Source organism: Scyliorhinus torazame, chromosome 4, assembly GCF_047496885.1.
Source record: "Scyliorhinus torazame isolate Kashiwa2021f chromosome 4, sScyTor2.1, whole genome shotgun sequence".
Classification (NCBI taxonomy): domain Eukaryota; kingdom Metazoa; phylum Chordata; class Chondrichthyes; order Carcharhiniformes; family Scyliorhinidae; genus Scyliorhinus; species Scyliorhinus torazame.
In genome coordinates, this window is record NC_092710.1 from 301,927,906 (window position 1) to 301,952,169 (window position 24,264).

The 24,264-nt window shown below is 49.8% G+C and overlaps 1 protein-coding gene across 1 annotated transcript in view; it reads right to left on the reverse strand.

Annotated features, from left to right (window-relative positions):
- Positions 1-24,264, reverse strand: part of cdk19 (cyclin dependent kinase 19) — a 509,018-nt gene that overhangs the window by 272,884 nt on the left and 211,870 nt on the right. The window contains exons 5-6 of the mRNA XM_072500031.1: positions 22,982-23,039; positions 8,328-8,459 (exon numbers count right to left, since the gene is read on the reverse strand). Of these exons, the coding sequence (XP_072356132.1) occupies positions 8,328-8,459; positions 22,982-23,039 (190 nt within the window). The remainder of the gene's footprint in view (positions 1-8,327; positions 8,460-22,981; positions 23,040-24,264) is intronic.

A 24,264-nucleotide genomic window follows, 5' to 3' on the forward strand; every position in this document is an offset into this window, starting at 1 on the left:
ACCCGCCGGGGCCTCCGCTCCCATTAACGAGTGCAGCATCGTGCTCACATATGCCCCGACGTCCGCTCCCTCCGCACCTTCAGGAAGACCAAGAATCCTCAGGTTGTTCCTCCTTGCGTTGTTCTCCAGTGCCTCCAACCTTTCCACACATCGTTTCTGATGTGCCTCATGCGTCTCCGTCTTCACCACCAGGCCCTGTATGTCGTCCTCATTCTCGGCTGCCTTTGCCTTTACGACCCGAAGCTCCCGCTCCTGGGTCTTTTGTTCCTCCTTTAGCCCTTCAATCGCCTGTAGTATCGGGGCCAACAGCTCTTTCTTCATTTCCTTTTTGAGCTCTTCCACACAGCATTTCAAGAACTCTTGTTGTTCAGGGCCCCATGTTAAACTGCCACCTTCCGACGCCATCTTGGTTTTTGCTTGCCTTCCTTGCCGCTGTTCTAAAGGATCCACTGCAATCCGGCCACTTTCTCCTCCTTTTTTCATCCGTATCCAGGGGGGATTCCCTTCTGGTTTACCGCACAGTGTTTTTAGCCGTCAAAATTGCCGTTGGGACTCCTATCAAGAGCCCAAAAGTCCGTTTCACCGGGAGCTGCCGAAACGTGCGACTCAGCTGGTCATCGCCGCACCCGGAAGTCCCTGCCGTTTATTTCTACCCGTGTGTTCCTGTTGTCGCTCCCGTTTGGGTTCTATGTAGGCCATGCAGAAGCTTCCTTGTTTTTTTTTAAAATATGTTTTATTGAAATTTTTTCGAACAAACATTTTTCCCCCCTTACAGAACAAACATAACAGTAAAGAAAGTTTAACAATAAACAAATGGCTCATCAACATAGTCATTTAACATAAACTAAAACTTCCACCCTCCGTCCCCCCCCCTCCCCCCTGGGTTGCTGCTGCTGGTCATCTGTCTTCCCTCTAACGTTCCTCTAGGTAGTCGAGGAATGGCTGCCACCGCCTGGTGAACCCTTGAGCCGATCCTCTCAGGGCAAACTTTATCCGCTCCAGTTTTATGAACCCCGCCATATCGTTTACCCAGGCCTCCAGTCCGGGGGGTTTCGCCTCCTTCCGTGAGTAGAATCCTACGCCGGGCTACTAGGGACGCAAAGGCCACAACGTCGACCTCTTTCGCCTCCTGCATTCCCGGCTCATCCGCAACTCCAAATAGAGCTAGCCCCCAGCATGGTTTGACCCGGGCCTTCACCACCTTAGAAATCACTCCCGTCACTCCCTTCCAATACCCCTCCAGTGCCGGGCACGACCAAAACATATGTGCGTGGTTTGCCGGGCTTCCGCCGCACCTCCCACACTTGTCCTCCACTCCAAAAAACCTGCTCAGTCTTGCTCCCGTTATGTGTGCTCTATGTAGCACCTTGAATTGAATCAGGCTAAGCCTGGCGCATGAGGAAGAGGAGTTTACCCTGCTTAGGGCATCAGCCCACATACCTTCCTCTATCTCCTCCCCTAGCTCTTCTTCCCACTTTCCTTTTAGTTCGCCCACCAACTCCTCCCCCTCTTCCCTCATCTCTCGGTATATCTCTGACACCTTGCCCTCTCCGGCCCACACCCCCGAAAGCACTCTGTCCTGAATCCCCTGTACCGGGAGCAGCGGAAATTCCCTCACCTGTTGTCTAGTGAACGCCCTGACCTGCATATGTCTAAGGAAGTTTCCCCGGGGCAACTTATACTTTTCCTCCAATGCTCCCAAGCTCGCAAACGTCCCATCTATAAATAAATCTCCCACCCTCCTAATTCCCAACTGGTGCCAGCTCTGACATCCTCCATCCATTCTTCCTGGGGCAAACCTATGGTTGTTCCTGATTGGGGACCCCACCAGGGCTCCCCGCACACCTCTCTGTCGCCTCCATTGTCCCCAGATATTCAATGTTGCCGCCACCACCGGGTTCGTGGTAAACATTTTCGGTGAGAACGGTAGCGGCGCCGTCACCAGCGCCTCTAAGCTCGTCCCTTTACAGGACTTTCTCTCCAGTCTTTTCCACGCCGCTCCCTCTCCCTCCATCATCCATTTACGAATCATCGCCACATTGGCGGCCCAATAGTAGTCGCCCAAATTCGGTAGCGCCAATCCTCCTCTGTCCCTGCTACGTTGTAGGAACCCCCTCCTTACCCTCGGGACTTTCCCTGCCCACACGAAGCTCGTGATGCTCCTGTCTATTTTTTTGAAAAAGGTCTTCGTGATTAGTATAGGGAGACATTGAAATACAAATAAGAACCTCGGGAGGACCATCATCTTAATTGCCTGCACTCTGCCCGCCAACGACAGAGGCTGCATGTCCCACCTCTTGAAGTCCTCCTCCATTTGTTCTACCAATCGTGTCAGATTAAGTCTGTGCAAGGTTCCCCAGCTCCTAGCGATCTGAATCCCCAGGTATCGGAAGTTTCTTTCCACTTTCTTTAGAGGCAGGCCTTCTATCTCTCTACTCTGGTCCCCTGGGTGTATCACAAATAGTTCACTCTTCCCCATGTTAAGCCTATATCCCGAGAAATCTCCAAACTCCCTCAACATCCACATAACCTCTATCATCCCCCCCGCTGGGTCCGACACATACAACAGTAGGTCATCCGCGTATAGCGAGACTCGGTGTTCTCCTCCCCCTCTAATCACCCCTCTCCATTTCCTGGAGTCTCTCAACGCCATGGCCAAAGGTTCAATTGCCAACGCGAACAACAGTGGAGACAGCGGGCATCCCTGTCTTGTTCCCCTATATAATCGGAAATACTCCGATCTTTGCCGACCCGTGACTACACATGCCGTTGGGGCCCCATAAAGAAGTTTGACCCAGCTAATAAACCCGTTCCCGAACCCAAACCTCCTTAACACCTCCCATAAATACTCCCACTCCACCCTATCAAATGCCTTCTCTGCATCCATTGCCGCCACTATCTCTGCCTCCCCCTCCACTGGGGGCATCATTATCACGCCTAATAGTCGTCGCACGTTAACATTCAGTTGTCTCCCTTTTACGAACCCTGTCTGGTCTTCGTGCACCACCCCCGGGACACAGTCCACTATCCTCGATGCCAGTACCTTTGCCAGCAATTTGGCGTCCACATTCAATCATGAAATAGGTCTATAGGACCCGCACTGCAACGGATCTTTATCCCTCTTCAAAATTAGCGATATCGTCGCCTCCGACATTGTCGGGGGTAAAGTCCCTCCTTCCCTAACCTCATTGAACGTCCTCACCAACAACGGGGCCAACAAGTCCACATATTTTCTATAAAATTCCACCGGGAACCCGTCGGGTCCCGGAGCCTTCCCTGCTTGCATGTTCCCCAGCCCCTTAATAACCTCGTCCACCCCAATCGGTGCCCCCAGGCCTTCCACCTCAGGCTCCTCCACCCTCGGGAACCTCAATTGATCCAGGAACTGCCGCATCCCCTCCTCTCCCTCTGGGGGTTGGGACCTATACAGTCCCTCATAAAAGGTCTTGAACACCTCATTTATCTTCCCTGCTCTTCGCACCGTGGCTCCCTTTTCGTCACTAATTCCCCCTATCTCCCTCGCCGCTGTCCTCTTTCGCAACTGATGAGCCAGCAGGCGACTAGCCTTTTCCCCATATTCATACCTCCTCCCCTGTGCCTTCCTCCACAGTACCTCCGCCTTTCTGGTGGTCAGGAGGTCAAACTCCGTCTGGAGTCGTCTCCTCTCCCTATACAGTCCCTCCTCCGGGGTCTCTGCAAATTCCCTATCCACCCTTAAAATCTCCCCCGGTAATCTTTCCCTTTCCTTGGCCTCTGTTTTCCCTTTGTGGGCCCCAATGGAGATCAGCTCTCCTCTGACCACCGCTTTTAGTGCCTCCCATACCACTCCCACACGGACCTCCCCGTCGTCATTGACCTCCAGGTATCTCTCAATACACCCCCGCACCGCACTCTTCCACACACTCCCTCGTCCGCCATCAATCCCACATCTAATCGCCAGAGTGCTCTCTGCTCCCTTTCCTCTCCTAGTTCCAGGTCCACCCAGTGTGGGGCATGGTCCGAAACCGCTATGGCTGAATACTCAGCTTCTTCCACCCTTGAGATCAACAACCTTCCCAAAACAAAAAAATCTATCCGGGAGTACACTTTATGGACATGGGAGAAGAAGGAGAACTCCCTGGCCCTCGGTCTAAGAAATCGCCATGGATCCACTCCCCCCATTTGATCCATAAACCCCTTGAGCACCTTGGCCGCTGCTGGCCTTCTTCCGGTCTTTGAGCTGGATCTATCTAGCCCTGGGTCCAGCACGGTATTGAAGTCCCCTCCCAATATCAAGTTTCCTACCTCCAGGTCTGGTATACGACCCAGCATCCGTCTCATAAATCCCGCATCGTCCCAATTCGGGGCATATACATTAACCAACACGACCTCCATTCCCTCCAGCCTGCCACTCACCATTACGCTATCTGCTACGATGTTCTTTGCTTCAAATGCTACCCGTTTCCCCACCAATATGGCCACCCCTCTATTCTTTGCGTCCAGTCCTGAGTGGAACACCTGTCCCACCCATCCTTTCCTTAACCTAACTTGGTCCGCCACCTTCAGGTGCGTCTCTTGGAGCATAGCCACGTCTGCCCTTAGTCCTTTCAAATGCGCGAGCACTCGGGCCCTTTTAATCGGTCCGTTCAGGCCTCTCACGTGATCAGCCTCACTAGGGGGCTACCTGCCCCCCTCACGTGTCGACTAGCCATCACCTTCTCTAGGCCAGTCCCATATCCCGCCTCCGCGCTCCCACTCGCTCCCCAAGCGTCGCATTCCATCCCCGTCCACCCACTCTTTAGCCATTTCCTTTTTGATTTCCGCAGCAGCAACTCAGTTGTCCCCCCCCCCCCCCGCTAGATCCCTTTCTAGCGTGATTACTCCCCTCATATTACTTCCGTAAGTCAGCTGACTTCAACTGACCCCGGCTACTCCTGCTCACTCCTTGACCTCCCCGTTGGGGAACTCCCATCCGCCTTGCGCCTGTCTTCCCGCCATAATCTTTCTGGCGTGAGAACATCCCTTTATCTGACCCGCCTCTTGTGGCGCAGCTCCCTTTCCCCTCCCCCTCCCATTCCTCATTCTCCGCCTATGTCCCTTCTTTCCCCCCTCACCGGCGCCCACATTTCCTAGTGTCTCCCCCCATCCCAATTTACTTCTCTATTTACATCAACCATAACATTAACAATAACATTCCCTGCAGTATCAGTCCCTCAGTTCCGATCCAATTTCTCCTCTTTAATAAAGGTCCATGCTTCTTCCGCCGTATCGAAATAATGGTGTCTCTCCTGGTACGTGACCCACAGTCGTGCCGGCTGCAGCATCTCGAACTTCACCTTCTTTTTGTGTAACACCTCCTTGGCTCGGTTAAAACTCGCCCTCCTTCTCGCCACCTCCGCACTCCAATCCTGGTACACCCGTACCACTGCATTCTCCCATCTGCTACTCCGCACCTTTTTAGCCCATCTCAGGACCTCTTCTCTATCTTTAAGACGGTGAAATCGCACGATTGTCGCCCTGGGTGGTTCTCCCGTTTTTGGTCTTCTCGCCGGGATCCGATGTGCCCACTCCACCTCCAAGGGGCCCGCAGGGGCCTCAGCACCCATCAATGAGCTTAGCATCGTACTTACATAAGCTCCACAGTCCGCTCCTTCCACTCCCTCAGGGAGACCCAGTATCCGAAAGTTCTTCCTTCGCGCTCTGTTTTCTAGGGCCTCGATCCTTTCAATACACTTTTTATGGAGTGCCTCGTGCGTCTGTGTTTTGACCGCCAGGCCCAGGGTCTCGTCCTCATTATCCGTCACCTTCTGCTCTACCACGCGGAGCTCTGTCTCCTGGGTCCTTTGTGCCTCCTTGAGCCCCTCAATTGCCTGTAGCATCGGGGTCAGCACCTCCCTCTTTAGTAGCTCCACACACCGTCTCAAAAATTTGTCTTGCTCGGGCCCCCATGTCGCCTGAGCTTTCTCCGCCGCCATCTTGTGTCTTCTCCCTTTCTGTCCCTTTCGTCGACGATTCCTCGCGCTGCAGCCGCCGCCGCCGATATTTTCCTCCTTCGTTGGGGGGGGGGACTCCCTACTCACTCACCCCACATCGGGTTGCGTCGCCCAAACATTTCCCGTTGGGGCTCTTAAAAGAGCCCGAAGGTCCGTCGGAGCTGGAGCCGCCGAAACGTGCGGCTAGCAAGGCATCGCCGCAACCGGAAGTCCCAAAAGCTTCCTTGTTGTGTAACCCTTTTACCACTGACATAATTTGATGCCTCCCAGTGGTGTTTGAAGGCGGGAGGTTATTTAATCAGGCATGTGGATGCTGGTGGCGACCCCCATCTGCCTGATTAAGTCACGGTGTGAAGTTCGTGGGTGTCCTTCCCACCCAAACACTAATTCAAGCCCTTAAATGCCCACTTAAGGGTGTCACCCCATCATCATGCGAGAAGCCTGAAATGCAAACCATGTCAGCTTTCATTGGGCGGGGCGGAGAGTACTTCATTCCAGATCGAGGAACCCCACATTTGGATGGTGGGGGAACTTGCTCAGAGCCACCCCTGTCCTTTCTTTCAACCCGCTCTTCTCCTCCAACGAGCAATTACCTCCTCACCACCCCCATCCTGCTCTCAATCACATGTGTTCTACGTTCCTCAGAGATTCAAGGCCTCTGGGAAATGCCTTTCTGGCAGCAGCCAGCTTTCCCAGTGGTCTGACTGGCAACGGGGGGCATCCAGCTTTTAATTGCTCAGAGTACAGTAAATAAGATTAGGGAGTTACAGGTCCAGATTGGAATGTGGAAATATGATGTTGTGGTGATAACAGAGAGCTGACTCATTTGAAGGGCAGGGCTGAGTGTTAAATATTCCTGGGTATAAGGTGTCCGGAAAAGTGGGAAAGAAAGGAAACGGGGAGGGTTGGCGGTACAGGTTAAGGGGAGCATTACAGTGCACCAAGTCAGAATGCTCATTCGGAGAGTCGGTGTAGATACAATGAACCGAATGGCCTCCTTGTGCACCATACAAATTGTGTAATTCTGTGATTGGTCAGCAGCTCTTGGAAGCTGGGGTTGCGATGCCCACCCCTGGGGTCTTAAATGGAGGGGAGGCAGTGGTGTAATGGTAATGTCACTGGACAATAATCAAGCGACCCAGAGGAATGCTCTGGGGGTCTGGGTTAAAATCTCACCACAGCAGATGGTGAAATTTTAATTAAATAAAAATCTGGAATTAGAAGTCTAATGATGACCATGAAACCATTCTCAATTGTTGTAAAAATCCATTTGGTTCATTAAGGCCTTTTAGGGACGGAAAACTGACATCCTTACCTGATCTGGCCATATTTGGATTTGGATTTGTTTATTATCATGTGTACCGCGGTACAGTGAAAAGTATTTTTCGGCGAGCTGCTCAAGCAGATCATTTAGTACATTAAAAAAAAAGAAAAGAAAAAGAAAAAACATAATAGGGCAACACAAGGTACACAATGTAATTACATGGACACCGGCATCGGGTGAAGCATACAGGGGTGTAGCATTAATCAGGTCAGTTCATAAGAAGGTTGTTTAGGAGTTTGGGAACAGCGAGGAAGCAGCTGTTTTTGAGTCTGTTCGTGCATGTTCCCAGACCTTTGTATTTCCTGCCCGATGGAAGAAGTTTGAAGAGTGAGTAAGCCAGGTGGGAGGGATAGGGGCTGGTTTAGCACAGTGGGCTAAACAGCTGGCTTGTAATGCAGAACAAGGTCAGCAGCGCGGGTTCAATTCCTGTACCGGCCTCCCCAAATAGGTGCCGGAATGTGGTGACTAGGGGCTTTTCACAGTAATTTCATTGAAGCCTACTTGTGACAATAAGCGATTATTATTATTATTATTCTTTGATAATACAGGCAGCGGGAGGTATAGACAGAAAATGCCCCTCAAAGGCAATTAGGGATGGGCAATGATTGCTGGCCCATCCAGCGATGCTCACATTCCAGGAATGGAAAAAAATCCGAAGGCCCAGTGCGGGCTAATTAAATGCCTGATGAGCACTTTATCCTAGCAGGCCTTCACCAACTGAGGAGACGTGGGGCTCCCACCAGTTCTCCAGCCAGCAGGTGAGACTCCAGTCACCAACATAAAATTCCGCCCAACGGACTGCTCATTTAATTCTGAAATTCTGCTATTCTTCACATTGAGTTCCTAATCTAAATGATTACATTGTAGATCATCATTGAAAATTTTAATTGTTCTGGTCCAAAAGTAAGCTGTGAGGAGGATGCAAAATAATATCTACTGGATTAATTGACTGAGCAAGAAGAAGCATCATGTGGGGAAACATGAAATTATCCACTTTGGTTTCTCACAAGGAACCTCATTTAGTAACCTACCAATTGCTTTTGTGTAATGTCTGGCTCCCAGCAGTAACTCCGGTGCACGATACCAAAATGTTACTACAACTGGATCCAAATCAGCCAAAGGCTTTAGTGGAGAATTAAACAGTCTGGCAAAACCCATGTCCGCTGGAAATTAAAAATATGTAAATTACAATTTAAAACATGACTTCTTTTTAATTACTTACATGAATAATCTCAATTGTACAGGTATTCCCGAAATTGTGTACGGTTTATATAAAGTTGCATTACCAAAAACCTTTGGCGGGGCCCCAATCAGTACATTAACTAAATTATCATCCATTACTTTCAGCACTTTAAAATAGGAGTTAAAAAAAAGGCTCATAATCCCTTTAACACATGTTCAATATTTTGGGATTATGGCAGAGACCAGATTCACCTTTTTCCTTACCTCACTCCTAAATGCACAAATACTAAATAGATGGAACCTAAATGCAAGTTAAATCATTATTTTGAAGTTCAATTCTTACTGTGAAAGGCAACATTTTTACCTTACAATGAAAGATCATCTCAACCTGAAACAGTAACTGTTTCTCTCCACAGAGGCTACCTGACCTATTGAGTATTTCCAGCATATTTAGCTTTTATTTTTAAATTCCCAGCATCCGCTGTATTTTGCCTTTGTATTAATGTTTTTACCTTGCCTGGTCAGAATCATTACAGTGCAGAAGAAGGCCATTCGGCCCATCGAGTCAGCACCGATCCTCTGAAAAAGAACCCCCACCTATGCCTGCTCCATCCCCGCAACGCCACCTAACCCGCACATCTTTGGACACTAAGGGGCAATTTAGCATGGTCAATTCACCTAACCTGCAGATTTTTGGACAATGGGAGGAAACTGGAACACTGAGATGAAGCCCACGGAGACAAGGGGAGAATGTGCAAACTCCACACAGTCATCCAAGGCTGGAATTGAACCTGGGTCCTGAGCAATGGGGCTGAGGCACCATTGTCGCCCTGCCCACGCATCAGCATGCTGCTTTCAAGCATTAAGGAAGTAACTGATTTAAATAGTAAATGAAAATTTCCCAGTGATGTTGTTGGCCTACAATAGGAAAACAACCAAATTACTTGTACAAGTGTATTGTTTATAAAACTGTAATAATTCCAGGATGCGCAGGCTAAAAGGCAAAGCCGCAGAGTATAAAACAAATGTCCCAGCCAGGGTCTACGGGAACTGCCAGTCTGGGTCTCAATATTTAAGGCCCCACTGGTGAGCCTCTATTGGGTGGGCCCCCATCCGCTCAACACAGGAACCCATAATCTACGATGCCCATGGGGAGATCAATCAGTGATCCCCATGCCTTTGTGAGGGTTACAACAAAAATCAAGCTTCTTGTGTCTTTGTTCCTTTAGTAACAAGAAAGCAGGCAAAAACCTATTTTAACTATGGACAAAATTCTGCGTAAAGCAGAATCTTGCTCCCAGTACAATGATGCTGGGAGGACTAGTCTGTCTCGGCCCTGCCTTGGGCCAGCTTTTATATTAGTACATAACCGGCCCCAGGCAGGTGGCCTCGGAAGTCCCACGGGAAGATCAATGATGGTTTCCCCGTGATCCTCGTGAGAGTTTTGACAGTTCCTAATTTCTCTTTCCTGAAGGAACTGGTATATAGTAGCAACCTTCTGGCGTGAAAGCAAAAATATCCATCTTTTATCAGACAAGGAGAGTCGGCAGGTGACCTGACCATGGAGAAATTAGCTTTCTTTTGCCTTCATCTGACATTCTTTTCTACGCACTTTGCAGTTCAGGGTCAGTGAAAACAATCAGGAACACAATCTCATACTAGCCCAAAGAAGCTGGGAACTCCCAAATGTCTCTCTAATGAAGATTGGTCTTGCAGCAATATCTGCAAACACACAACTATGTATAGGATATCTGATTTGTTCTGAATCTATTCCAGTTACCACAGTGGTAGTGTAAAGGTAGGACTTCATCTCTATTGTGGGGTCACACTTAACAATGCTTACGTAGGATGAGATAGGATACATGGCACAGAAACAAGCCAGTCAGCGCAACAGTCTGCGCCAGTCTTTACGCTCCATAGAATCGAAGAATCCCAGTAGTGTTGCCTCACAGCGCCAAGGAACTGGGTTCGATCCCGGCCCAGGTCAGTCCGTGTGGAGTTTGTACATTCTCCTCGTGCATGCATGGGTCTCACCCCCAGAACCCAAAGATGTGCAGGGGAGGTGGATTGGCCACGCTAAATTGTCCATTAATTGGAAAAATAATCTTAAAAAAAGAATCATTGAATCCCTACAGTGCAGAAAGAGGCCATTCAGCCCATCACATATGCACCGACCCTCTGAAGGAGCACCTGACCGAGGCCCACTCCTCTGCCTTATCCCCGTAACCTGTACCTTTTTCTTGGACACTAAGAGGCAATTTAATATAGCCAATTCAACTAACCTACACATCTTCGGACCTCCACTTGAGCCTCCTCCCATCTTTTCTCATCTAAATCTACCATTATAACTATCTATTCCCTTCTCCATCAATTACTTGTCTAGTTCCCCTTAAGTGCATCCATACCATTTGTTTCAACCACTTCCTCGTCGTGAGTTACACATTCATACCACTCTAACAGTAAAGACGTTTTTTCTGAATTCACCATTGGTGAATATCTGACATCGATGGCCTCTAGTTTTGCTATTTCCCACAAGAGGAAACACTACTCTGTATTCACTTCATCAAAGCCTTTCAGAATTTTAAAGACCTTTATTCAGTCCCCCCACAGCCTTCTTTTTTGAAGGTGTACACCAACACATTTGGATATAGTCCTTGTAAATCTCCTCTGCACCCTCTCCAATGCCATTATGTCTTTTCTATAATACAGCAATCAGAACTGCACACATTCAATTCCCGTAACAGTCTCCCCGAACAGGCGCCGGAATGTGGCGACTAGGGGCTTTTCACAATAACTTCATTTGAAGCCTACTTGTGACAATAAGCGATTTTCATTATTCTGTGTAGGTTCACTACTTTTCAATTCTATCTCTTGAGGAATAAAGCCCGGTGCTTGATTTTCTTTTTATACCCTTGTTGACGTGTGGCATAACTTTTTTAAAAATATATATTTTATTCAACTTTTTCGGCCATACAAAACTGTACAAAGGTTTTTCCCCTTTTTACAACAGCAAAACAATATAAATAACCGTGACCGTATTTTAACAAATAAATAAATAATATATAAACTAAATGGCAACTGCCATAACAAAAATAATAGCTCTCCCAAATAATAAAATCAGCAATTCAATATACATAACCAAGTACCAATATCTTTACAAAAACACCCCTGAGGACCCACCTGAGCCCTCCCCCCCCCCCCCCCCTCCCCCCTGGGTTGCTGCTGCTACCTTCCCATTTCCTTTATCGTTCTGCGAGGTAGTTAATGAACGGTTGCCACCGCCTGGTGAACCCCTGAGCCGAACCCCTTAGTGCAAACTTTATCCGTTCCAGTTTTATAAACCCTGCCATGTCATTTATCCAGGTCTCCATGCCTGGAGGCTTGGCTTCCTTCCACATAAGCAGTATCCTTCGCCGGGCTACTAGGGACGCAAAGGCCAAAACATCAGCCTCTCTTGCCTCCTGCACTCCCGGCTCTTCTGCAACCCCGAATATAGCCAGCCCCCAGCCTGGCTTGACCCGGACCCCCACTACCTTTGAAAGCACCTTCGCCACCCCCACCCAGAACCCCTGCAGTGCCGGGCATGACCAAAACATGTGGGTGTGGTTTGCTGGGCTTCTCGAGCATCTCCCACACCTATCCTCTACCCCAAAAAATGTACTGAGCCTTGCTCCGGTCATATGTGCCCTGTGCAAAACCTTAAATTGTATCAGGCTAAGCCTGGCGCACAAGGACGAAGAGTTTACCCTACGTTGGGCATCTGCCCACAGCCCCTCTTCAATCTCATCCCCCAGCTCTTCCTCCCATTTTCCCTTCAGCTCATCCACCATGTTCTCCCCCTCGTCTCTCATTTCCCTGTATATATCTGACACCCTACCATCCCCCACTCATGTCCCTGAGATCAGTCTATCCTGAATCTCCTGCGTCGGGAGCTGTGGGAATTCTCTCACCTGTTGCCTCGCAAAAGCCCTCAGTTGCATGTATCGAAATTCATTCCCTTGGGGCAACCCATATTTTTCCGTCAGCGCTCCCAGACTCGCAAACGTCCCGTCCAAGAACAGATCCCTCAGTTGCACAATCCCAGCTCTCTGCCATGCTCCAAATCCCCCATCTATTCTCCCCGGGACAAACCTATGATTATTTCTTATCGGGGACCGCACCGAGGCTCTCGTCATTCCCCTATGCCGTCTCCACTGCCCCCAAATTTTCAGTGTTGCCACCACCTTGTGGTGTATTTCTTCGGGGAGAACAGCAGCGGTGCCGTCACCAGTGCTTGTAGGCTGGTTCCTTTGCAGGACGCCATCTCCAATCTCTTCTACGCCGCTCCCTCCCCTTCTCCCATCCACTTACACACCATTGAAACATTGGCGGCCCAATAGTACTCACTTAAGCTCGGTAGTGCCAGTCCCCCCCTATCCCTGCTACGCTGCAAGAACCCCCTACTCACTCTCGGGGTCTTCCCAGCCCACACAAAACTCATAACGCTTTTCTCGATCTTCTTGAAAAAAGCCTTCGTGACCATCACCGGGAGGCACTGAAACACAAAAAGGAATCTCGGGAGGACTACCATTTTGACCGCCTGCACCCTCCCCACCAGTGACAGGGGCACCATGTCCCATCTCTTAAAATCCTCCTCCATCTGTTCCACCAATCGTGTTAAATTAAGCCAATGTAAGGTTCCCCAACTCCTGGCTATCTGGATCCCCAAGTACCGGAAATCCCTTGCTACCCTCCTCAGCGGTAAATCCTCTATTCCCCTGCTCTGCTCCCCCGGATGTACCACAAACAACTCACTCTTCCCATGTTCAATTTGTACCCCGAGAATTCCCCAAACTCCCCGAGCGTCTGCATTATCTCAGGCATCCCCTCCACCGGGTCCGCAACATACATCAGTAAATCATCTGCATACAATGATACCCGGTGTTCTTCTCCTCCCCTGAGTACTCCCCTCCACTTCCTGGAGCCCCTCAGTGCTATGGCCAGGGGCTCAATTACCAATGCAAACAGTAACGGAGACAGGGGACACCCCTGCCTCGTCCCTCTATAAAGACGGAAGTAGTCAGACCTCTGCCTGTTCGTGATCACACTTGCTACCGGGGCCCTATATAGCAGCTGTACCCATCCAATGAACCCTTCACCGAAACCAAATCTCCTCAACACTTCCCACAGGTAGTCCCACTCGACCCTGTCAAATGCTTTCTCGGCATCCATCGCCACCACTATCTCCGCCTCCCCCTCTGGTGGGGGCATCATCATCACCCCTAGCAGCCTCCGTATGTTCGTGTTCAGCTGTCTCCCCTTAACGAACCCAGTTTGATCCTCATGGACCACCCCCGGGACACAATCCTCTATCCTCGTCGCCATTACCTTGGCCAGGAGCTTAGCATCTACATTCAAAAGGGAAATGGGCCTGTAGGACCCACACTGCAGCGGGTCTTTATCCTTCTTCAAAAGTAACGATATTGTCGCCTCCGACATAGTCGGGGGCAACTTCCCCCTTTCCCTGGCCTCATTAAAGGTTCTCGTCAAAAGCGGGGCCAGTAGGTCTATATATTTCCTTTAAAATTCCACCGGGAACCCATCCGGTCCCGGGGCCTTCCCCGCCTGCATGCTCCCGATCCCCTTTACCACCTCCTCCACATCAATCTGTGCTCCCAATCCCGCCCTCTCCTGCTCCTCCACTTTCGGGAATTCCAGCTGATCCAGGAAATGCATCATTCCCTCCTTCCCTTCCGGGGGCTGAGCCTTATACAACCTCTCATAGAATGTCTTAAACACCCCATTCACTCTCTCCGCTCCCCGTTCCATCTCTCCCTCCTCATCCCTCACCCCACCTATCTCCCTCGCCGCTCCCCTCTTCCTCAATTGTTGGGCCAGTAACCGACTCGCCTTCTCTCCATATTCATACTGCACTCCCTGTGCCCTCCTCCACTGTGCCTCTGCCTTACCCGTGGTCAGCAGGTCAAATTCCACATGTAACCTTTGTCTTTCCCTGTACAGTCCCTCCTCCGGTGCCTCTGCATATTGCCTGTCCACCCTCAGAAGTTCTCTCAGCAATCGCTCCCTTTCTTTACTCTCTTGCTTCCCTTTGTGTGCCCTTATGGATATCAGTTCCCCTCTGACCACCACCTTCAACGCCTCCCAGACCACTCCCACCTGAACCTCTCCATTGTCATTAAACTCCAAGTACCTTTCGATACACCCCCTCACCCTTAGACATATCCCCTCATCCGCCAACAGGCCCATATCCATTCTCCAGAGTGGATGCTGTTCCTTTTCCTCTCCTACCTCCAGATCTACCCAGTGTGGAGCGTGGTCCGAGATGGCTATGGCCGTATACTCCGTCCCTGTCACCTTTGGAATCAGTGCCCTTCCCAGGACAAAAAAGTCTATCCATGAATATACCTTGTGAACATGGGAGAAGAATGAGAACTCCTTACTCCTAGGTCTGATAAATCTCCAAGGATCTACTCCTCCCATCTGCTCCATGAAGTCCTTAAGCACCTTGGCCGCTGCCGGCCTCCTCCCGGTCCTGGACCTCGACCGGTCCAGCCCTGGATCAAGCACTGTATTGAAATCTCTCCCCATTACCAACTTTCCCGCCTCCAGGCCTGGGATACGCCCCAACATACGCCTCATGAAGTTTGCATCATCCCAGTTCGGGGCGTACACGTTCACCAGAACCACCGCCTCCCCTTGCAGTCTGCCACTCACCATCACGTATCTACCCCCACTATCCGCCACTATGGTCTTTGCCTCAAACAGTACCCGTTTCCCCACTAAAATAGCCACCCCCCTATTCTTCGCATCCAAACCCGAATGAAACACCTGTCCCACCCATCCTTTACATAGTCTGACCTGATCTGTCAATTTCAGGTGCGTCTCCTGCAACATAACCACATCTGCCTTTAATTTCTTTAGGTGTGCGAGTACCCGCGTCCTTTTAATCGGCCCATTCAGCCCTCTCACGTTCCACGTGATCAACCGGGTTGGGGGACTAGCCATCCCCTTTTTTACCCCAGCTCCTCACCCGGTTCCCACGTGCCCGTATATCCCACCGACGGTGCCCTCCCGCCTCGACCGCCCCGCCCCATAACAGCTCCCCCTTCCCCTTAGCAGCAGCAACCCAGTTAGCTCCCTCCCCCCCCCCTCCGCTAGATCCCCCTCTAGAGTAATTACACCCCCCATGTTGCTCCCAGAAGTCAGCGAACTCTGGCTGACCTCGGCTTCCCCGTTTGCCCTCGGCCTCTCACTGTGCAAGGCCCCCACCTTCCCGCGTCCCCGTTCCCGCCATAATTACCATAGCGCGGGAACGAGGCCCGCGTTTCCCACTCAGCCCCGCTTTCCTACCCACCGGCGCCCACAGTTCCTCATACTCCCCCCCCCCCACCCAAACGAGGGGAAGAGAGAACATTTACAGGATTAAAGAGTTAACAATTGAAAAATCATCCCCCCCCCTTCCTCGTCCCACATAGTCACCCCACCACTTTGTCCCAGAAGCTCTTTCTCTCGCCAGACTATTCCAGCTTCTCGTCCACTATGAATGTCCACGCCTCTTCTGCCGTCTCAAAGTAGTGGTGCTTCCCTTGGTATGTGACATTCCAAATGTCACCTTCTTTTTGTGAAGCACCGCCTTAGCCCGATTGAAGCTTGCCCTCCTTCTCGCCACCTCCGCACTCCAATCCTGGTATACGCGGATCACCGCGTTCTCCCACCTGCAGCTCCGAATTTTCTTCGCCCATCTTAGGACCATCTCTCTGTCATTATAGCGATGAAACCTCACCACTATGGCTCGAGGTATTTCTCCTGCCCTTGGTCTTCGCGCCATAACTCGATAAGCTCCCTCCACCTCCAAAGGGCCCGTCGAGGCCTCCGATCCCATTAGCGAGTGAAGCATCGTGCTCACATATGCCCCGACGTCCGCCCCCTCTGCGCCCTCGGGAAGACCTAAGACTCTTAGATTCTTACTCCTCGAATTATTCTCCAGGCCTTCCAACCTCTCCACACACCTCTTGTGCTGCGCCTCGTGCGTCTCTGTCTTCACCACCAGGCCCTGAATTTCATCTTCATTTTCAGCAGCCTTTGCCTTCACGACCCGAAGCTCCAGCTCCTGGGTCCTCTGCGCCTCCTTTAACCCTTCAGTCGCCTGTAGCATCGGGGCCAACAACTCCTTCTTCAGCTCTTCCACACAGCGCCGCAGGAACTCTTCTTGCTCCGGGCCCCATATCGAACGGCCATCTTCCGACATCTTGCTTCGAGCTTCCCTTCCTTGCCGCTGCTCCGAAGGATCCACTGCAATCCTGCCGCTATCCTCTCCTTTTTCCATCAGTATCCGGGGGCTTCCCTTCTATTTCACCGCACAGTGATTTTGGCCGTTTAAAATTGCCGTTGGGGCTCTTATCAAGAGCCCAAATGTCCGTTCCAACGGGAGCTGCCGAAACATGCGACTTAGCTGGTCATCACCGCACCCGGAGGTCCGTGTGGCATAACTTTTAATGATTGATGTATTTGTACTCCAAGGTTACCTGTTTCCCCTCCCCACCGAGAATTGCAGCTTCCAGGAATGTGACCTACCTTGGTTATTTGTACTGAACTTCAGTTGACAATTATTTTCACAAACTGTAAGTTTGTTTATTTATTTTTTCTTCTTTTTTTAAATAAATTTAGAGTACCCAGTTATTTTTTTCTCCAATTAAGGGCCAATTTAGCATGGCCAATCCACCGAACATGCACATCTTTGGGTTGTGGGGGTGCCTCCAGGATCTATTCAACTACTGTAGAACCCAACCCCCTGGATTCTCACTTTCGATTGTTCATTGGCCTTTTCCATATTTATTTTCTACTTGGCTCACTTCATTCCTAAGAACCAGGTCGAGCAGTGCCTTCTCGTTGGACTGAAAAAAATCCTGCTAAATACAGGGGAATAGAAGATTTACCGTTGAGGAGGTTAACAAGGGATTTCCGGTATTTAGTGATCCAGGTGGCCAGGAACTGGGGACCCTTGCATAAGCTTAACTTGGCACGACTGGTAGAGCAGATGGAAGAGGACTTTAGGAGGTGGGACATGGCGCCCCTGTCATTGGCGGGCAGGGTGCAGGCGGTTAAAATGGTGGTCCTTCCGAGGTTTCTTTTTGTGTTCCAGTGCCTTCCTGTACTGATTACAAAGGCCTTTTTTAAGAAGGTGGACAAGAGTATTATGAGCTTTGTGTGGGTTGGAAAGACCCCAAGAGTAAAGAGGGGGTTCCTGCAGCGCAGTAGGGACAGAGGGGGACTGGCACTGCCGAGTCTAAGTGATTATTATTGGGCCGCCAACGTGTCAATGATATGTAAGTGGATGAGGGAAGGGGAAGGAACGGCATGGAAAAGACTGGAGATGGCGTCCTGTAGGGGAACTAGTCTAAAAGTACTGGCGATGGCGCCGTTACCGTTCTCCCCGAAAAAATACACCCCAAACCCAGTGGTGGTGGCAACTCTGAAAATTTGGGGGCAGTGGAGACGACATAAGGGAGTGACGGGTGCCTCAGTGTGGTCCCCGATAAGGAACAACCATAGGTTTGTCCCGGGAAGGATAGATGGGGGATTTAAATCTTGGCAGCGAGCAGGAATTGCGAAATTGAAGGACTTGTTCTTAGAGGGGACGATCGCGAGTCTGGGAGCACTGACAGAAAAATATGGGTTGCCACCTGGGAATGCATTTCGCTATATGCAAGTGAGGGCATTTGTGAGGCAACAGGTGAGGGAATTTCCGCAGCTCCCGCGGGGCGCAAGAGATCCAGGACAGAGTGATTTTGGGGGCATGGGTGAGTGATGGTAGGGTGTCAGATATATATAGGGAAATGAGAGACGAGGGGGAGACGATGGTAGAGGAGCTGAAGGGAAAATGGGAGGAGGAGCTGGGGGAAGAGATTGAGGAGGGGCTGTGGGCAGATGTCCTAAGTAGGGTAAACACTTCGTCCTCGTGTGCCAGGCTCAGCCTGATACAATTCAAGGTTCTACACAGGGCGCATATGACTGGAGCAAGGCTGAGTAGATTTTTTGGAGTGGAGGATAGGTGCGGGAGATGCGCGGGAAGCCCGGCGAACCACACCCACATGTTTTGGTCATGTCCGGTATTGCATGGATTCTGGGTGGGTGTGGCAAAAGTGATTTCAAAGGTGGCGGGGGTCCGGGTCGAACCAGGCTGGGGGTTGGCTATATTTGGGGTTGCAGATGAGCTGGGAGTGCAGGAGGCGAGAGAGGCCGATGTTTTGGCCTTTGCGTCCCTAGTAGCCCGGCGAAGGATTCTACTTATGTGGAAAGAAGCTAAGCCCCCGGGTGTGGAGGCCTGGATCAATGACATGGCAGGGTTCATAAAATTGGAGCGGATAAAGGGTTCACCAGGCGGTGGCAACCGTTCCTCGACTATCTCGCAGAGCAATAAGGGAAAATAGGAAAGGTAGCAGCAGCAACCCAGGGGGGAGAGGGGGGGCTCATTTGGGTCCTCAGGGGTTTTATGTGTGTGTTTATATATTAGTTATTTATATTAGATGTTACGAAGTTACTATTTTAGTTACTATTTCTGTTGTTTCTTATTTTGTTGTTGGCAGTTGCCGTTAGTTAGCATATTATTTATTTTTTAAAACGATCAATGTATATATTATTACAAAGTTGTAAAATGGGAAATTTTTGTTTGATCGAAAAACTTTAATAAAATATATTTATTTAAAAAAAAGAGTGCCTCTCCGCCGCATTTTAGTACTTCAGTGTAGATTCCATCTGTGCCGGAAGCCATGTTGTTTTTCAGCTGTCAGAAGGTTTTTTTGACCTCATGGCTTGTTTGGGTTGTGATGAGATGGTGGCAGGTAATGTGGGGTGGCGTTGAGAGCACATATGCCAAGAGCTGCACCTTGGTTGAGGAGATCCTCGAAATGCTCTCTCCAGCGGGCATAGACTGCCTCTCTGTCTTTGATGAGCGCCTCTCCGTTTTTGGCTCTTAGTGGGGTAGGTCCTTGGTTACTCGGACCATAGATGGTTTTAATTGTGCACGCCATGGGTGTTAGCGAGTTGCTGAGTCTCCTGCGCTCTTTATACCCGCCATCTGTTGTTTAGGTTATGGGTTTGTTATGCTTCTGGACCAGGGTGAGCCATCGGGTCATGAGGCATTCACTCACCCCGCAGGGGAATTCATTGAGACGCCCGACCAATTTGTTTTTTACGGCAAAGCCGACCCCGTAGAGACGACATTCTTCTTCTGGTTTGCCTTTCCAAACTAAGGTGCATCCACCACCTTGTTCTTTAAGCTGGCCTTCTTCAGCCAATCATGTCTTACTCATGGGGGCGATGTCAATGTTGTGGCGACAAAGCTCCCAGTCTATGATGGCGGTGCAACCTTTGGGTCTGTCGCTGTTGGGATTGTCCATCAGGGTCCTGATGTTCCAGGCCCTAAAATTCATTTGGGTGGGTGGAGTGGGGTTGGGGGTGGAGGATGCCTGTGTGTGGATTCTTTTAACTTGGGGTGGTTGTTACACACCAACCACCACATAGTCCCAGCGGAGCGAGCTCTTGGCCCAATGGAAGGGACACCCAAGACAACTGGGATGTCCACTCTTCCCGTTGCTTTTCGCCTTGGCGATAGAGCCATTGGCAATGGCGCTGAGAGCATTGAGGGATTGGAAAGAGATTGATTGGGGGAGGTTCCGAGCATAAGGTTTTGCTTTACGCGGATGATTTATTATATAGTGCAGACCCGGTGGACAGCATTGGTGGGATTACGGGGATTTGGGAGAAATTTGGCCGGCTTTCGGGGTATAAATTGAAAATGGGAAAGAGTGAGATGCTCCCGATCAATGCCAAAGGGCAAAGTGAGCAGATTAGGGAAGTTGCCGTTCAGGATGGAGGGGACGAACTTTAGATATTTAGGAATCTAAGTGGCGTGGAGCTGGATCCAGCTACACAGATTAAATTTGGCTCGGTTGGTAGAGGGAATAAAGGCGGATTTTAAGAAGTGGGATCTGTTGCTGCTGTCGCTGGCTGGGCGCATGCAGATGCTGAAAATGACGGTGCTGCCCAGGTTTCTCTTCGTGTTCCTGAACCTCCCTATCTTTGTCCCAAGTCCTTTCTTTCGGAAGGTTGATGGGTTAATTTTGCGGTTTGTGTGGGCAGGGAAGACCCCTTGAATGAGGCGGGTAATCTTGGAGCTGGTGTTGCCGAATTTGATTAATTACTATTGGGTGGTGAATATTGCGATGGTGAGGAAATGGGCTATGTAGGAGAGGTCGGTCTGGGAGCGGGTGGAGGCGGCGTCGTGTAGGGGAACGGATTTGAGGGCTCCATTATTGTCACCTCTTCCGTTCTTACCAGAGAACTCCGTGAGCCCAGTGTCGGCGTTAAGAGTGTGGATTGAGTGCAGGCAACATTTTGGGCTGGAGGGCATGCCATTGTGGGTGTTGATATGCGACAACCATAGGTTTTTGCCGACGATCCTGGATGCAAGATTCCGATGGTGGCGGCAGGTGGGATCAGTATTTTAGGGACTTGTTTATAGGGGCAAATTTGCGGGGCTGGAGGAGTTGGAGGAATTGAATGAGTTGCCCAAGAGGAATGGCTTTAGATACTTGCAGGTGAGGGATTTTGTGAGGAGAAAGGTGCCGTGCTTCCCAGGGCTGCCGTCTCCGGTGTTGCAGGACGCAACAGAGGAGGGGAGGGTGTTGGATATTTACAAGGAATTGATCGAGACGGAGGACGCTCTGGTGGAATAGATCAAGTGCAGGAGGGAGGAGGAACGGGGAGAGGAGGTGCGGGCCGGGACGTGGGCAGGAGCCTTGTGGAGGGTGAACTTGTCCTCGTCGTGTGTGATGTTAAGCCTCATCCAGTTTAACGTGGTGCATAGGGCCCATATGCCGGTGGCGAGGATGAGCCGATTCTCTGCGAGGTGAAAGATGGGCCTGGGCAGTGCACGAGGCGGGCTGGGAATCACATCCACATGTTCTGGACATGTACAAGACTGAGGGGGTTGTGGCAGGGGTTCTCGGATGTTGCGTCCGGGGTTCTGGGTGTGGGGATGGCCCCAAGTCAGGAGGTAACAATATTTTCTGTGTTGGAAGACTTTGCTGTCCGGGGCGGGGGTGGCTGATATATTGGCCTTTGTCTCCCTCATACCCGGAGATGGATTTTGTTGCGTTGGCGGGACTCGGACCGCCAAAGGCAGATATGGGGGTGAGCGACCTGGCCGAGTTCCTTAGGTTGGAGAAGATCAAGTTTGCTTTGTGGAGTCGGTAGAAGGGTTCAAGCGGAGGTGGAAACCATTCATTGATTTCTTCCAGGAGGATTGAGGGGTCAGCAAGGGGGTGGGGGGGGAGTAAAAATGGGGAAGGCGGTCGTGGTGGGGTGTTGGTATCAGGGGAGGTTGGGGATCTGTAGTTGTTTGTTTAGGTTGATGTGTTGTTCTTCTGATATTTTGTGTCTATATGTGAAAAGCGACAGGAAACAGAGTAGTGGTTAATATGAGTGGGATTTTCCGCATAAGCTGCCTGCAGCAGAGACAGCCCACCATTGGCTGGCAGTGGGATCAACTGGTCCCACCGATTGCAACAGTGTTTCCCATTGAATGCACTCTTCGCTGCTGGGAAAACCACAGTGGGAGTGTGCCATGTGCGGGACTGGCAGAGATCACTGGCGTGAATGGCCTGAAAATTCTATAGAATTTTGAGCTGGAGGGTTTGCCATGTAGTTCCCCAGGGGTCAGTGTTTTACTTGGAGAAAAGAAGGCTGAGAAGAGATTTGATTGATGCATTCAAAACCATGAGGGGTCTGGACAAAATAGATAGGGAGATACTGTTCCCACCCACAAAAGGATTGAGAAAAGGAGAGCACAGATTTGAAATAAAAACGATGTGAGGAAATAACATTTTCCTGCAGCGTGTTAAGGTACACTGCCTGACAGTGTGGTGGAGGCAGCTTCAATCTAAGCATTCAAAAAGCAATGAGACTGCTATTTGAAAAGAATGAAATGTGCAGGGTCACAAGGAGAAGGCAGGAAAATGGCACTAAAAGGTTGCTCATTCAGAGACACGATGGCCGAGTGATGTCCTTCTGCACTGTAACAATTCTGTGATTCTGTATTCGGGTCTCCATGTCCGCAAAGCATGGTTCAGTTTTCATCGAGGGTGGCAGAGATGTATATCAGGGTGAGGTTTCTTCTTTTTCTTCTACTGATTGTTTCTCAGTTAAGGTACTTGTAGCATATTCTGTATAAACTCCATGTCACATCAAAAATCTACCTCGCTGTATTTTTTGCTTTATGTTTTGATTTAAGTTGACTTGACTTAGTATAACTTTTTGAAGCCATACACAGAACTTCCCCATAGTTGTGCTTCTTGAAGAACTCTATCATTTCCTTAACCTGTTCTTGAATTAACTTTGTAGGCTTGTCCTTGTGTGGTCTAAAAGGCCACCCATATCATTTAACTTTACACACAGAGGAAGATGTACTTCATCATGAAAAAGTGTGAAATAGTGGGTTTACCTATTTTTACACGGCCTCGTTCTGGCCCTTCCCCCATTACTAGGATATTTGCTGGTTTCTGGAGCAAAAACAAAAAGGGAATGAAAGACACATTAATCATTCACAACTAAAGTTGAAATATAAACAGTGGGTTAGTATAATATGGATCACACATCTTTATATTTATAGTTTAAGCATCATTCCGCAAAAGAATTTCCACAATTACTTGCACGCATCATGGGTTCGGAATGAAACAGGCTGCATCAAAGTGTTGAGACCAATTTTCAAGCTTGCATTTCCCACAGGTTCCTGTCACAAACATATCACATGTGAAGTATTGGTAGGATTTTCCCACGGGTTTAGGAACCCTGATGTCAAGACCAGTTTGGGGTCCCAAGCCCACAGTGATTGGCAGTGAGATCAGTACAGCGACACTCCAGGAGGCAGCCTCTGAATTGGATACCTCTGAGCTGACTGTCCTAATGAGAATGGTGGGCTGGTTCCCAAGGCTGGCAGCCAAATCACGGGGCTGGAAGCTCTGAAATCTCGGCAGCCTCATCACGAGGGGCTGTTTAGCACAGGGCTAAATCGCTGGCTTTGAAAGCAGACCAAGGCAGACCAGCAGCACGGTTCAATTCCTGTAATAGCCTCCCTGAACAGGCGCTGGAATGTGGCTTTTCACAGTAACTTCATTGAAGCCTACTTGTGACAATAAGCGATTTTCATTTCATTTTCAAGAGAGAGATTGCACTGGAAAAGAAGTCCCGCCTCCAGCCCATTAATACTCCTCAGAGAATTATACGGCTGCATGGCAGCCATGCGGCATCGGCAGGTATGCATCCTCACCAACGTCTTGGGAAAGCCTGCTATCCTGTAAAATCCTGCCCATGAAACTAATCCTGAGTATAAGTCCACCAAATTTAACATGAGCAATCGAACCTTTGACTGCACTGATTTCAAACCGACAAAGATACAAGAAATCATGACAGTGGTGAGTTAAATGGATAGTTTACGCTGGATTTACAACTGCATTACTTCTTTTCAATGCATCATTACTTAAGTTTAAAAACACACAGTTGGGGGGGGGGGGGGGGGGGGGGGGGTCACGTGATATGAGTGTTGGAGCCAGTGCGTTTTTGTGAGCTCTGTCTCTGCTTGTCTTTTAATCCTTTACTTTTATCTTTGCGCGCATTTCTTTTTGGGATATATGCTTTGCAATATGTCCCTGGATGATCCTGATTGGAGTTTTGTGATGAGCCAAGCTAAATGGTAAAGAATCCTTGTGTGATTGAGATGGTTGGAGT